The 14,049-nt window shown below is 37.3% G+C and overlaps 2 protein-coding genes across 3 annotated transcripts; both read right to left on the bottom strand.

Moving 5' to 3' along the window:
* Positions 1–474: 474 nt before the first annotated feature.
* Positions 475–3,993, bottom strand: LOC128896213 (protein mesh-like). The gene is made up of 7 exons (XM_054159424.1): positions 3,700–3,993; positions 3,102–3,352; positions 1,980–2,167; positions 1,581–1,896; positions 1,203–1,368; positions 873–1,133; positions 475–765 (listed from the first exon to the last, which is right to left on the bottom strand). The coding sequence occupies exons 1-7, from the start codon at positions 3,875–3,877 to the stop codon at positions 638–640; spliced, it is 1,488 nt and encodes a 495-aa protein (XP_054015399.1). The 5' UTR covers positions 3,878–3,993; the 3' UTR covers positions 475–637.
* Positions 3,994–4,537: 544 nt separating this feature from the next.
* On the bottom strand, positions 4,538–7,233 carry LOC128896235 (CCR4-NOT transcription complex subunit 7). 2 transcript variants are annotated; one of them, XM_054159460.1, is made up of 7 exons: positions 7,096–7,233; positions 6,512–6,606; positions 6,148–6,333; positions 5,917–6,076; positions 5,559–5,835; positions 5,336–5,476; positions 4,538–5,255 (listed from the first exon to the last, which is right to left on the bottom strand). In XM_054159460.1, exons 2-7 carry the CDS (start codon positions 6,525–6,527, stop codon positions 5,127–5,129), a joined length of 909 nt encoding a protein of 302 aa, XP_054015435.1. In that variant the 5' UTR covers positions 6,528–6,606; positions 7,096–7,233; the 3' UTR covers positions 4,538–5,126. The 2 variants fall into 2 exon arrangements, with proteins under 2 accessions (XP_054015435.1, XP_054015434.1); XM_054159459.1 differs by having other exon boundaries at positions 7,017–7,178.
* Positions 7,234–14,049: the final 6,816 nt, after the last annotated feature.

Raw genomic sequence — 14,049 nt, 5'->3', positions numbered from 1 at the left:
TTAAACTGCACGTAGGACAAAGACGATTTGCGGGGATATTGCTGCATTGTTGCAATATTGCGGTTACGTTTGAAATATTACCGTGATATCTATGGCCAATATTGCGTTGAAAAGAATTTGGAAAACGACCCGGCAATATTGCAACGCATTGTTTGCGCAATATTGAGTCGAAAGTGTGTTAAAAACGTTTGGTATTTGGCGTAAAAATTAAACACGAGTATTCTCAATTTATATTGAAATACATATTTTAGATTGAAGAATGACGTTGTTTTGGAACCTCTTGTTCTTACCAATAGAGGGCAAACCGTTTCCCGCAAGTTGTTTCCGATAATCAATCATAGAAGATAACAATCGATAGAGCAGGCGTCTTAGGTTGGAGTTAGGAATTAGGATATTTTAGGAATTGGTATTTTTTGTGTGAGAGATAGACAATAGAATGAAATTTACAAATTAAAAAATATAACATTACAATATTTAAAAAATGTTTTTTAGTATCATGTGTCGTATGAATAATCTTGAATAATATATAGTACAGCTTCCATAGTTAGTCACAAAATTTTTATATTATTTAAATAGTACTTGAACATATTACAGAGTTTACTTGACATATATGCTAAGATATCAGACTCCATTTAGCTTATGTATACTTGTAGCGATCCCACGTGATTTTTATTTCAACATGCTCCCGAATAGGTCCTACGCTTGGAGGTGTTGGTCTCTTTGTAGTTGAAGGCCAAGTGTTTGGAGTTGTTGTAACTGGTTCCCCTGTAATTGGATAATTTGCGAAATATGAACGTAGTTAACGATATTTATTCAAAAAAAGGTCTCCTTGATCATTAAACATATCAAAAGATCATAAAGTTCCGTCTTACAAATGGAGTATTTCCCCTCCAAGGTGTAGGGTTTTTCCTCTCCGATCTTGATCGCGAAATCGATTTTTCCATACGCTTCTACGAATGGCTGAACGCAAATCGCACGACTCCTGTCGATCACTGTACCATCCACCCACACGTTGTCGAACTTACAACGAATTTTCTTAGTTCTGTTGAAACACGGACCGGTGATGTTTACAATCGTGCCTCCTAACTTGTTCCCGCCTGCTGGCGTGAGCTTCATAGCCAGTTTTGCTGCAACTGTAACGTAAAGGATCGCGTAAAATCTGAGCCTTTTTATTCTTTAGATTATTTCTTACTCGGACCTACCGAGATTGTTGCAAGTTCCGAGGGTAATATCTCTGTCTATCTTAAACACATGGCGACCTGGAAACCCGTTAGCTCCTCCTGTTCTCGTTAAATCACGGATCTTGCGCATTTGCGAGTAGGGTATGTACTCGTAAGATTCTGTACCATTTCCAGCATTAAAACCGATCTAAATGCAAATTATAATGAAAAAATTGTGTCGAGTGAACCGAAGAGCAGGGCATATTGTGTTGAATATCTTAATTTATATACGAATGACACTCGTTTTTCTTGATGGATTACGCCGTTCATATTTGAATTAGAGCTAGGCAAGTTCAAATAATTTACTATTCAAATGTTATTAGTAAGATGAAAACTGCGCCTGCTAGATTTCAAACTTACAAAAGCTGGAACACCACCTTCTCCGCTTACGGTATCGCCACCAGCTTCCGTGTGACTGGTCCACTGAATGTCTAAGTAGTTGAAAATGGCATAAGTGGACACCTCGTCCGTGGCCAGAACCATTTGGAAGGTGTTCGTCTTGAAGAGGGAATTATCGATACCACCGGCGAAGGACACGTTCTTCCACGTAGTTACAATAGCGTGCTTGGGTTCAAAAGAGTCGGAACCAACGATGGCCTCGCGAATATCCCATTTAAGACGCTCTCGAAATTCCACACCGAATTGATCAGTTCTCCTCTGCAAGCCTTCTTCGAGTCTGAAGTTCATTTTTGCAGGCAGTGGTTAAGCTCGTGTGTAATGTTTGTTGTTCAACAATACATTCGATGAGAGCTTACAGACCTGAAGTAGACGCCAGGCGCTCTTTGATCTATGTCGTCTTTTCTGACCTCCCCTATGCGACACTTGCTGAAGAATATTCCTATGAAGCTGGGATCGTTCTTCTTTGGCCAGTCTTTCACAGGGAAGACGAGGGGGTAAGTATAGTACTCTGGTGGGTCGCTGAATTCTAAGTAACCATTCATGGATACCTAAAAGATGTTGTATTGGTCTTGCAGTGTTACTCAGTTGGAGTTTATTTGTTTCTTAGCAATTTGTTATGATCAGACATAGCTATTTTTAAAATACTACTTCGCATGTTATCTTATTCGTTATGCAGTTAATACGGCTTATCATTGCATACTTTAATCGAAGTACTTAAGGGGTTAGTCGCAGTCAAGAAAACGGACAGTTTCTTGTGTGTGTGTGTTTTTTGAGGTATTAAATAATAATTTTTATTAATGAAATGTAAATATATTACAAAGTATGTCTTAAAGAACTATAAAAGAATTTTTGTTTTAAAAAAAGGTTAATTCATTTCGTCACAACAGGCGATGGCGTGGGTAGCCATTTGGTTTGCGGTGAGCATGATTTCTTCAAACTGGTGCACTTGAAAACAAAACTAAAGGTAGATTTAGAAAATATATTAGACTAACTTTTCTTGTATACTTTTTTTTTATCCTGTATTGAATCGCTTAATTTTAGTGAAAAAATTCAAAATCTACTTCAAATGCACCCCATTTTGTTTTAAATTAATTTTTTACAAAATCCTTCGATCAGGGACCCGCTAGACTAATCTATTTTCGAAATCTACCTTTGTTTTTATTTTCAGGTAAACCAGTGTTGAGAAATCTTGCTCACCGCAAACCTATATTTTTAAATCATCGTCTACATCATCGGCTGTTATGACGATATAAATTAGTGTTTCTTAAAACAAAAAATGTTTTTTAGTTCTTTAAAACATGCTTTATAATATACTTAATTGTTACTTATTCAAATTATTATTTAATAACTAAAAAAAAAAAAAACAAAGAAATGTCGTTTCTCCTCTTCCTGACTGCGACTAACCCCTTAATAAAAATTGCAGGCGATGCCTAGGTAATCTCTAGATAATATGTAGTAACATGGCGTGTAATAAGAACATACTCTGGTGTAATTGAATCTGGATCCAAAGAAGGGCAACTGAAAGTCTAAATTCTTGTGCATCTGTGGCATCGACGTTTGAATGTCTTTTTGATAATCGCCCAAGTCGCTATTACCGCCCTTGTCGAAGAACCAATACATTAACTTGGATCGTATTTCTTTCAGCCTCGCTTCCGTTAAGACGTAGTTTGGACCTAAATCTGACGGACGAGCTGCGTATCTAGCCGTACGAGTCGCGTCAGGTGCATCTGAATCTACAAATACATACTTACACGTAGAACGATTTTTTTCATTGGTTCATTTTTTTCATTCACGTTAGATTATCAATAATTGATAAAACGGATATAGATCGATTTGATAGTTGTACTATGTAACAAGTAATACTGACATACGACGGGTGTGTACATTTAAATAATACTAATGTAATAGAAAGTAGAAATCAATATATTCCACAGATATTCATTTAGTATTTACATATACGATAATCAGCGTAAAGTTCCACAATATTTATCTTTCAACTTTGAAACGTGAATAAGGTGTCAATTGAGATATTTGTTTCTCATTTTTTGTTCTGTAGTCATTTTATGTCGATGAGTTTTACCGTCGATGTGGTCTTCCACCTCTGAGATGCCTTCCAATGATTTCTTCGACTCATGATTTTCCGTGGTCTCGTTCTCGGTTAGGGCAGATGCATGACTCGCCAGTAAGAGCAAAACACAACATAGAAGAATTGATTTTGAAAATTCGCAAACGCGATCGAGACCTACTCGGCTCCGCATTTTTAATCAGTTAAAGTAGATGAACTGATTTATCTGACGGGAATCAGAAAACTGAACTTGGCTTGAGGTAACGAACGCTGATAATGTTATCGTTTTATACTATTATGATATCGGACGACTGACGATGACGTAATGATTAGTAGAAAGTTAAATGTTTGATTTTCTTGACAAACATTTTTTATTTAATTAAAGTAGTTTCATATTTTTTAATCTCCATATTTAATAAATGCCGCGGTATGAGGCATGATTGATTTTTTGAAATTAATCGGCTTGGATTGTTCATCGAGATGTTGTTCGTGTCGTTGTTGTAATTAATATTAAAAATCGACAAAATTATTGTTTACGTAAGATGTTTATTGTACCTCTGGAACGACGTGATATTTACAAAAGAAACGTGTTTTACGTGATTACCTTCAGAGCGTGGCAGAAGACAGTTTTAGCTTTTAGTCTGGCAAATAATGCGGGTTACAATAAAACATACGTAGTATGTATAGGTACCACAACGTGGAAAGTAACTTTAAGGAATGATTTGCCGCCGACTATAGTTTTTACAGAGATAACGAAATCATTCGGGAGGGATTAATCATAGAGAAATGATAGGATTTTTTCTTTGATGCTACGCGATAGTGTCTCATTCGCTTGGTCTAAAATTGCACAAAGCATGATTTTATCGAATATTTATTAAAACACTAAATATAAGAAATTTATCAGGCTTAAAATGTACTGATCTATAAATGCATCGTATGATAAATGTACATATGAACACTGATAGATGTACCAGAGCAATGCAGTCATGCATTTGCTTCACTTTAAATGTTTTACCGATCTTCCATCCCAATATTTAGAGGTTTTTGAAAAATCTTAAAAGTAGATTTATTTTCTTCTCTTTTTTTTTCATTTTGTACTGAAATTGTAGCTTGTATATACCAATATTGTCATAAACGTTTGTAAAGAAACTATATTACATACTTTAAGTTGCACGGTATTGTAAATATTTTCGATCGATTGCACATATCACAGAAGAAACCTACGAAAGACTCAAATTCGAGGATACAAAAAATGCACGAATATGAAAGAATGTTCCTAGTTTCATTTTCTTCAATCAAGTGATGTTTGTGATCTACAGCAGTGAATTGAATGTGACATCGTGGATATGAACTATACGCTTGATCATTAAGTGAAACATTATTTATAACATTTTATTTGTAATGAAATAATCTGTTCCGACTGAGATGCGATAGTTTTAACATTACGAAGACGAAGAGTTATCTCCATTACTGTCTAGATATCCTCCTGAGCCGTTCACGACAAATGATGTTCCCAAACCGTACAAATGTCCACAATATTTCGCGTCGTCAATGTTGTCCTCGAAAAACATCTGAAATAATATGTTTTCATTGTTAAGCTTGAAAGTGAACATTTTTAATCTGGAGTATTACTGATTAAATATTTATTTACCTCTCGCATTTTAAAGAAAACCATTCCCGTAAGTAACGAATCAGATCCAGCTTGATGTTGAGGTCCAACTCTTTGAATTTCCAATTGTTCCGCTACCTCTTGTAGGCCTCCTTTCAAATTTTTGCAAGATTTCATTAAGTACTGTGTACAAAGAATTATATATTAGAATACGATTCCCATCGCAATGAATATCGATCCGAAGTAACTGCTTGTGCGAACTTACTTTTACATCATATATTGTCGGAAAATATATCCTAAGAAGCTCAAAGAATTCACTTTCTTCTTGTGGTAACTTTTGGTCTGTAAGAAGTTTCAGTAGATAACCAAAGTCATAGCCGGAATGAAACGATAACCATTTTATATCGTCAACAAGAACAATTCCAGATGTCATCAAAAGTTCAGCGAAATCTAATGGATCGATACCCTCTTCTTCATGTTTTTTGAATTGTATACCACTGTTTTGCAGCATATCTATACTATCCTGTGCATACATGTCTGTTCTAGATAAGAAAGTATATGATACGTTACCATCATATTTCATACTGTTTTATAATCTTAATGAGGTATTGCTTAAAACTTACTGTAAATTAAATTTGAAATTAAATTGCCACGTCGTGTAACTACCACCAGGCGTGTTTCCTGATTCATCGAGAAACGTAAGACCAAGTTGAATTATTCGCAAAAGATCTACATTACATCGTAATAACTGGTACTGGAAATCTGCACTAGTCCTGAATTCACCTGTGACAAAGAAGGGTATTTCACATCGCGAACGATTACCGTAGAATTAAGCTAATACCACTGCATCTTACCAATAGGCCTAGCTACAACACCGGGGAACTCGGTATCCATAGCGATGTACTGATATTGTTGTACAACTTGGCGAATTGTCCGAAATTCTTCTTCCAGATTGTGACCCCATACGTCTCTGATTCCGCATTCTTCATTACTGGGCATAGTCGCCCCACCCTTCTGTTGCCCTATAGGGTTGTTTCCTCCTGAAAAATTTTGGAAAACTATAATTTAACAGAATATAACTGTTTATTAAAGTTATTACAACCTTTCTGACCCCTAGTGACATAATTGATAAACTTAATGTAACACTACATTTATATGCAAGAGTATCCTCTACAAATGAGAATTAATTTTTAAATTCATAGGACTTCCAATACGTACCGGTAGCCGAGGGCATAAGGTTAGATATTCTTGTCGTCACCGGGGCTATTTTTATGTTTGAATCCCACCGTCACAGCTTTACCTTCTTCATATCACTGTAGGCATATACATAAATGTTATCACCGATCCAATAATTTTTGTTACGCAATAATGCACATAAAAGTTTGGTAACACAATGTGTATACAAATTACGCGCACGCCAAGCCAAAGAACAACGACAGATTAACTTAAATTTAAAGTGTTTCCAAATAAACATTACAATTTAAAGGTTAGGTGTCCGAGCAAACAAGTATCGTTTGACATGACGGATATACGACGAACGAAAAATCGAAAATACAATGTTAACATGAAACACAACAGGAAAAAGAAATCGAACAATGAAAAGTTGTCCCGCTGACCGTTAATTTCTTAAAGAAACGTTCAGCTAACAAATAGGTTATGTATTTCAGATAAACAAAAACAGTTTGTTTGAGATAATATGAAAGGAGCGAGTATCGTGATGTACCTCTTTGTGTGCTCGTTTCTCCGCACGATGATTTATTGTTAACTATAGAAAACGAAGATTTATAAACTACTTATCGCACCTTTAAATCTTCTGTCACAGTACGAACAGGTTAAACGAGTTTCCAAACTCAAAGCAGCAATTCCCTCTACATAGTACCTGAAGTTAGGGCGCCAAAATCGCTAGAGTGGATTTCTTCGTGGTCAGTGGCGTTGCCAAGATGTTCGTTCGCAAATCAACTACAACGAATCGTAGAGGGAGCAGCTGATGAAGTCCTATGCGATTACCATTCGAGGTCGGACGATGTGATACGACATAAAGGTTCACGATTTTGTCGTGGCGTTGCCATCGCATAATTCATATAGGCGCACTTTTAAAAAGGATCATTCTATTCTTTATACTGCTACAACACTTTGTAATGTCGCACTGTTTGTTGCAAAATTGGAATACTCCAAGAAAGATTTATAAAACCTTGCAGCAACATTTCTGCATCCTCAATTTTCAATATATCTAAGAGGTATCCTTTTAAATTAAAAAAAAAACGATTTCAGAGAATTTGAATTGTTATTACTAGAATGCAGGTGTTCATTGATATCCAAAATTCATTGGACTTTTTGCATTTGTGAATAGAATCTAAGCGAAACATTCCTTTTCGAGCAGTCTTTATACTACATTATGGGATATTTCAAATCACAACGATATGTCTTTGATGGAGGTACAGAGAAGTCCTGGTTGTACTTTGTTTGCTGGTTCCCTTGTATTTAGAGCATGCTGGTTAATGTATTCCGAAGGTAATCATTGCGGTGCCTTGTTGTATGTAAATCACTGCTCCTGGCGGAGATAGATTGTCCGAGACGGTTCCCTCCATCTTCGTCCTTTCAAAATAGATTTCGTTCGACCGAATTTGCCGCGGCATGTCTGTTTTAAGGGTGCGCGTTAAGGAAACGATTAATTTGAAAGTAAAATACGGTTCTAACCGAATCCAGACGGGAACAAATAGTATCCTAGACGAAGGAAAAACGTTTTGAGGACCGAGATGTTTACCAAGTCAACTTCACGTGAAAGAACATGGTGCATCAACTTGGAGTAAATGGAAGTGTTACAGAATAAGCGTAAATTATGCAATTACAATAGAGACCATTTCTTGCAATTGAAATTTTACAGGGAGAATTAGTTGAACAAAAAATTTCTCTTTTATATAGTTAATTTCTATAGAGGTTCGCGCAAAGAGTGAGATAAATGCACTTGTTATACTTTGTTCCCCTCAAACGGATCGAATTAATGCTCCCTTATGAACACGTTGGTGCGCTTTGAGGATGTGCAAGTGAGTCGTCCGCCATCTAAATACCCACGTACAATCGATTTTCCCTTTGTATAAAGAGCCTGAATATCGTAGCAAAAGGCAACGCGCGCGGTAATGGATCTCACTTTCAACCTAATTTGATCTAATCGTTAGTGGGACTTCTCTGTGTACGGTCGCGAGCACGAACAAGTAACTTTGAAGGATGTGGGACGCGGGTTGGCGAGATCCGAAATCGTTAGACGGTACTACGCTGAGTTACTAATTCGAGGAATCCTCTGCATCGGTTTCACTAGGCATTCCTAATGCCTCGGAGCCTGAGCATCGCCGACGCTGCATAGAGAATCGAAAAGTTGTTTCTTTAATCGAATAGGGAAAATGCAACTGGGAACGAAACGACGGGAAATTGTCGCCAAATGCAATGTACAATGATCTGCTGGGTATGAGTATGAACGCGCATATGTATCATACGTGTGTCTGTTTCGAAGGGTTGTTTTTGAAGGAGTGCTTAATAGGCGTAAGGATTTCTGGGTATGTCAAGGATATATTGACCAGTGCCCTTCGCTTCATAACGTTACGGTTTATAAATTAAAATATACTAAGAAAGTGAACCATTTCGGACCTGGCGTCTACAAGTAAGGACACAAAATTTAAAAATTACCGACACTATCGTTTAGGGTGAATGTCCTTATTTTTGCATATGAAGAAGGATCAGTTTTCCTCGAAAACCATTCTATTAGGATTGTTTTTAAATATTTTCCCATAGTAGTTTTAGTCCAAGTTAACCCTAAAAATTAAATTACATTAGTACAAGAAAGAAAAAATAATTCAGGTCTGAAAGGGTTAAGAGTCAAGCCTGTACTACTATGACCCCGTGGAAGTTTCTCTCGTGCAAACTCGAGGAAAATGAGTTCCCAATTGAAAAGCAGGAATTGCAAGTATGCATCTCCAGAATCGTTCGATGGATAAGGTGTACTACTTGTCAGAGCGCACGTACGGGCCGCGAGCTCGGTGTTTTTAGTAATCACTTTTGACTGACAGTTCCCAACATGCCTCCACGGCCTGCAATCGAACGACTGGAAAGTTTTCGACCCGTGGCTCGAAGAACCGTCGCGAGTGCACGGCATGTAACGTTCCCTGGCTATTATGCGTGTTCTGTTTGTTGAACTGGAACCGTACGTGTCGCCCAGCGATCTCGCGTTCCACTCATGCTTAAAATTATCCAATTTCTCTATTATCGTTTGGTACACTACGTATGTACGTGCGTGCACGGGATCGCTTATTACTGGCCACACCTTGCACGGAGGAAATATTTTAACGATCGCGTCGGTTAGACCGTCGCTGTCCACTTAGAACTGAATAATAGTGATCGTTGCGTCGTCGTTTGTCGCTTTTTTGCGCGCGATGGGTACGCACAGAGTCGCGTTGTCTCGCTATCCTACAGGCTAACGGAACTGTATCAACTTTTTTGCAATCTCGAGACGTTCCTATCCGTGTTGACAACAACATACGCTAACGGTTACCAGTCGTTTAATTCCACTCCTGAAAGTCGAGCGGATGCTGCAATTATTGGAAATGAAGAATGACGTCGATGTGCGGCTGGAGATGTAAGTATCTTCTGGATCTGGAATCGATGGATTACCTTGGAGCGATCAGGGGATTCAGTGTAAGGTATATTCTTGAGAAGAAGGAAAGGGGCGTTGGTGAAGTAAACTAGACAATGTAGAACGTTCTGTTGATAAAGACTTCTCTTAACCCTTCCCAGCGATGTAGATCTGCATCGTATGTTTGAAACTTCATATCTCTTTATATACCAACCTTTGCATAGTGTTTTTTTTTTTAATTTTAATTTTACAAATCTATTTTATTATTTCTGAACGCAATTAGAATCTTTGACAGTTTATTTGTCTATCTCTGACAAGTTTCATTGTTGGCACGTTATCTGAGTACAATTTCATTTCGGCGGGTGTTACGAATTACGACTATTTATATAAACAGTAACAAAAACATTCAGGAAAAAATGTTTTCGGATAGAAACAAGGTAAGAGTAACGAATAGTATTTATATTTTTGCATATACTGATAAATTTATACAAGAAAAATGTAGCATTTTTTGTGATGTAAAAATACATCAATATGCAAAATTGGTTCTACGTAAGTTCACTAATCCTAAAGTTATTTATATTTATTTTTTTTTTTTGTATTTTTCCCATTAACTACACCTATTTCCCAGTTGATTTCAAATTTTATTCATTAAAAAGAAAAATTCACAAATTCAAAGGTTAAATAAATCCTGAATTGAGTAGACACACTGTTTTTCAGCAAATGTTTATTAAACAAATATGAATGTGATAAGAATGTGATATCATGCTTCGACGATGTTTGCTGCGAATCGAAATCGAAAGAATAAAGTTTAAAATATATCAAAAATAAAATGTTGGCAAATCAAACGTTTTTGATTCATTATAATCTCGATTTCCTATCGCAATCTCGATGGCATATTGATTAAATATTCCGGAGTGGATGGTAGGAAAATGAAGTGCAGTAATTGGCAAATATAATTTCAGAATACATCAAAACTGCAAAAACGGCAAGGACGATATTATTTGGTTAAATTTGAAAATTGTTAAAAATGCACACAAATGGACACGATTGTACATTTTAATCTTGTTCGATATCGGTGGCTTTTTCGAATTTAAACATGATAACCGATAACAAGCAATTTTAAGTTATCAGTTAACCGAAATCCAAGATTATTGCCAAGATTATTGCCAAGAATGCACTAACACAAAACACGTAGATCAGGCACAGACTTCCTTGCACGAACTCAAAGAGTTGAACCTGTTTGCGTTCCCTTCGCAGCCCCCATAAAGGAACTCTTCGCATCGGTTTGTTTCTGGGTTAAATGCGTACTTGATCACCATTGCTCTGCATGGTCCACGGTCCATTGGCATAATGCATTCTGTAGATGATCAAGAAACAATATTACAAATTCAAGTTATCGCAACAATTACAACCACAAGTTAAGCATTAGTAGCTATTAGAAAAGTGTTATCACGTGAAGAATAAATAAAAAATAGGAGGGCACTGATATTGAAATTATTAAATCTCATGAGAATTAAAACATGCTAGTCGAGTAACTACTAATAACACTAAAAATAATTATAACAATAATTAAAACTACATACGTGGACCTATCCCAGCGGATACTGTGCAAATCGTACAGCTCACGATGACCAAGAGGGCCACGATTAGTTTAGTCTCCATTTTTACGTACGTAAGCTTCGTTCAGAAATGACTACGTTACTCTACTGAGTGAATTTATATAGATTCAGCACTGACTGATAACGGACTTTTAAGATATATATGCAGTGATACTACGAGTAAGGCTGACTATCACTGCGCACACATCGGGAAAGACCCATATCAGACATTGGTACACGTATACAAGTGATATCAGCGAATCCATGTGTTCCAAACGTCCATTTGTGACCATCAAACATAGCCACGTGAAAGATACCGTCTTAATGGATTCTTGCAAGTGACCGTCGCGAAAGATTACATCTCGCCACTTTATTTGAACAATTACGTTTTTTGAACGAAATGTATTACTGGGCAAATAAGCTTGAATCCATGACTCACGTGAGCAGGTGATGTATGTATTCGTTGCCCTCAACTTTTTAATTACAGAAAACCTCTTGACATGCTACGCAATATCTCTAGGTCTGAATTGCGGATGCGCAATTTCCTTACCAACCATCAGCTGATAGCTTAGATGAAAACAAACCTTGACTTGTGTTAAGTTATCTTGGACATGTATGGACACACGGGGATGTTGATTTTATAACGGGAATGTAATATCTTGATTTGCTGATCTTCAAGATTACACGATAGAATTCACATAATCGAGGTATTAAATAAAATAAAATAAATTAAAACTTCCTAAGGGTAGGATTTGCAGCATGATTACCACACCTAGCAACAACAACAAAAATAATACTCCGTGTTTGAACGTTGTTGCAACGCGACTAGCATACGTGACTAACTTTCCGCGACCGTAGATTAAGTTACGAACCGGCCCAGGCTATCGCTGGTCCCTATTAGAATTACTTTCAAGTACCCATTGTGATCTCTGCTCGTTTCCATAGATCGCTGACACAAAAGAAATATAGCGTAGGACACGACGATAGAGCCCTCGGCTATTGCCACACACGTGGCTGATAACCCGTACGATCTTCCCCGAGCAAACACGCTGTAATTGCATGGGCTCCGCATTTTTCCACCCACATATAGAGACCATGCCTCTATACCCGTTCCTTTTCCCTTGCGAGCCTCGTGCTTCCATAGTCGTCGACCATAAGAGACTCGTTGTTGAACGACGTTCACCAGGCATAGCGCCTCGTACTACTTATCGGTACCAGCTCCAGGGCGAATTCGACCGGTCCTAGAATCTCCTTGCCACTCATTCACTCTTCGATCCGTTGTTATCGCCGCGAGGGATCGTTGATCGCCAAAACGACTGCGATTTGGCCGGTTACTGGACTTGTATTATTCATTAGGCGGGATGCACGTTACAACTTGCGAACTTCTTGGGGTATTTCTACGTTAACGATCAATGTTTGGGCACGGTAGACACGACCTCTAGAATTTCAACTCTGTGAATACTATCATGTTTAACCCTTTGCAGTCCAAAGGGTTAAACCTTTCAGACCTGGTGTTCGCAATTGAGGACACAAAATTTTAAAATTACCGACACTATTGGTTAGGACGAATATTCTTATTTGTGCACACGAAGAAAGGCCAATTTTCATCGAAAACTATACTACTAGGATTTTTTTATATTTTTTCCATACTAATTTTAGTCCACGTTAACCGTACAAGTCAAATTACATTAGTGAGAGAAAAAAAATATTGAGCTGTCCAGAAAGTTCGTGACAATTTTTAAGAAAAAAGGCTCATGTGAATTCTGATATATATAAATTGAATTACATAGGTACCATTTTGTTCCACAACCTTTCCCCCTTTTAAGAGATGTACACATTTTATTTGTTTTCATCCATTCGAATATATTCAGACCTGTACCACTTACCAAAAATCGGCATGTACTTTCCAGACAAACCAATAATTCAGGTCTAAAAGGGTTAATGGATTGATTGTTCAATAAATTCCTCTAATCCAAGTCCTGAATCATATTATATGGCAGTGCCCAGACTATGAAAACGAACGTAATGCACTAGAAACAAAGCTTCTTAAAAGCAAGTACTCTTTCCCTCTTTGTATTAACTCCTTCCCATATATAAACCATATTCCCAAATAACCATGTATGTACTGCATAATTTGTAATGTATATGCTATATAAGTCTCGTATGGTTTAAAGCAACAAATAAATAAATAAATTCCTCTACCTATAGCCGTGACAATGATATAATTTATCAACACTTGTCTCTAAGCGAAAGGCTGTTACCAAACAAGAAACTGTAACGTTCGTCTGTTTACGTTCGCAGGGATTCGAATGGTACGAATCATCGAACTTAGTTTCGAGCAGTTGTCTTCTCCGGTTGATAAATCGCCGCGAGTGTCGAGGGGACGGGAAAAGGTTCCGCGTCCTCTTCCAAGATTCACGAAGCGATATTAACGATAAAGCTGCCCCCGTGAAATTTACGAGTCACGAAAAGTATAAAACACCGTGTCACTATAAAACTGGAAGCGTTATTACCGATAAAACGCGCGTCACGTG

This window comes from Hylaeus anthracinus, unplaced genomic scaffold (genome assembly GCF_026225885.1).
Source record: "Hylaeus anthracinus isolate JK02 unplaced genomic scaffold, UHH_iyHylAnth1.0_haploid 0, whole genome shotgun sequence".
In the NCBI taxonomy this organism is placed as follows: Eukaryota; Metazoa; Arthropoda; class Insecta; order Hymenoptera; family Colletidae; genus Hylaeus; species Hylaeus anthracinus.
This window is presented reverse-complemented; position numbering and strand designations above follow the sequence as displayed.

Bases quoted from the DNA above. Each gene is read 5' to 3' on its own strand.
- LOC128896213 (XM_054159424.1), bottom strand. From the start codon at position 3,877: ATGCGGAGCCGAGTAGGTCTCGATCGCGTTTGCGAATTTTCAAAATCA. The intron at 3,353-3,699 runs GTAAAACTCATC...ATGTATTTGTAG, and splicing joins GGTGGAAGACCACATCGACG to ATTCAGATGCACCTGACGCG. The intron at 766-872 runs GTAAGACGGAAC...ATCCAATTACAG, and splicing joins GGAGGGGAAATACTCCATTT to GGGAACCAGTTACAACAACT.
- LOC128896235 (XM_054159460.1), bottom strand. The intron at 6,077-6,147 runs GTAAGATGCAGT...TCTTTGTCACAG, and splicing joins TGTTGTAGCTAGGCCTATTG to GTGAATTCAGGACTAGTGCA. The intron at 5,256-5,335 runs GTAAATAAATAT...ATATTATTTCAG, and splicing joins TTTTCTTTAAAATGCGAGAG to ATGTTTTTCGAGGACAACAT.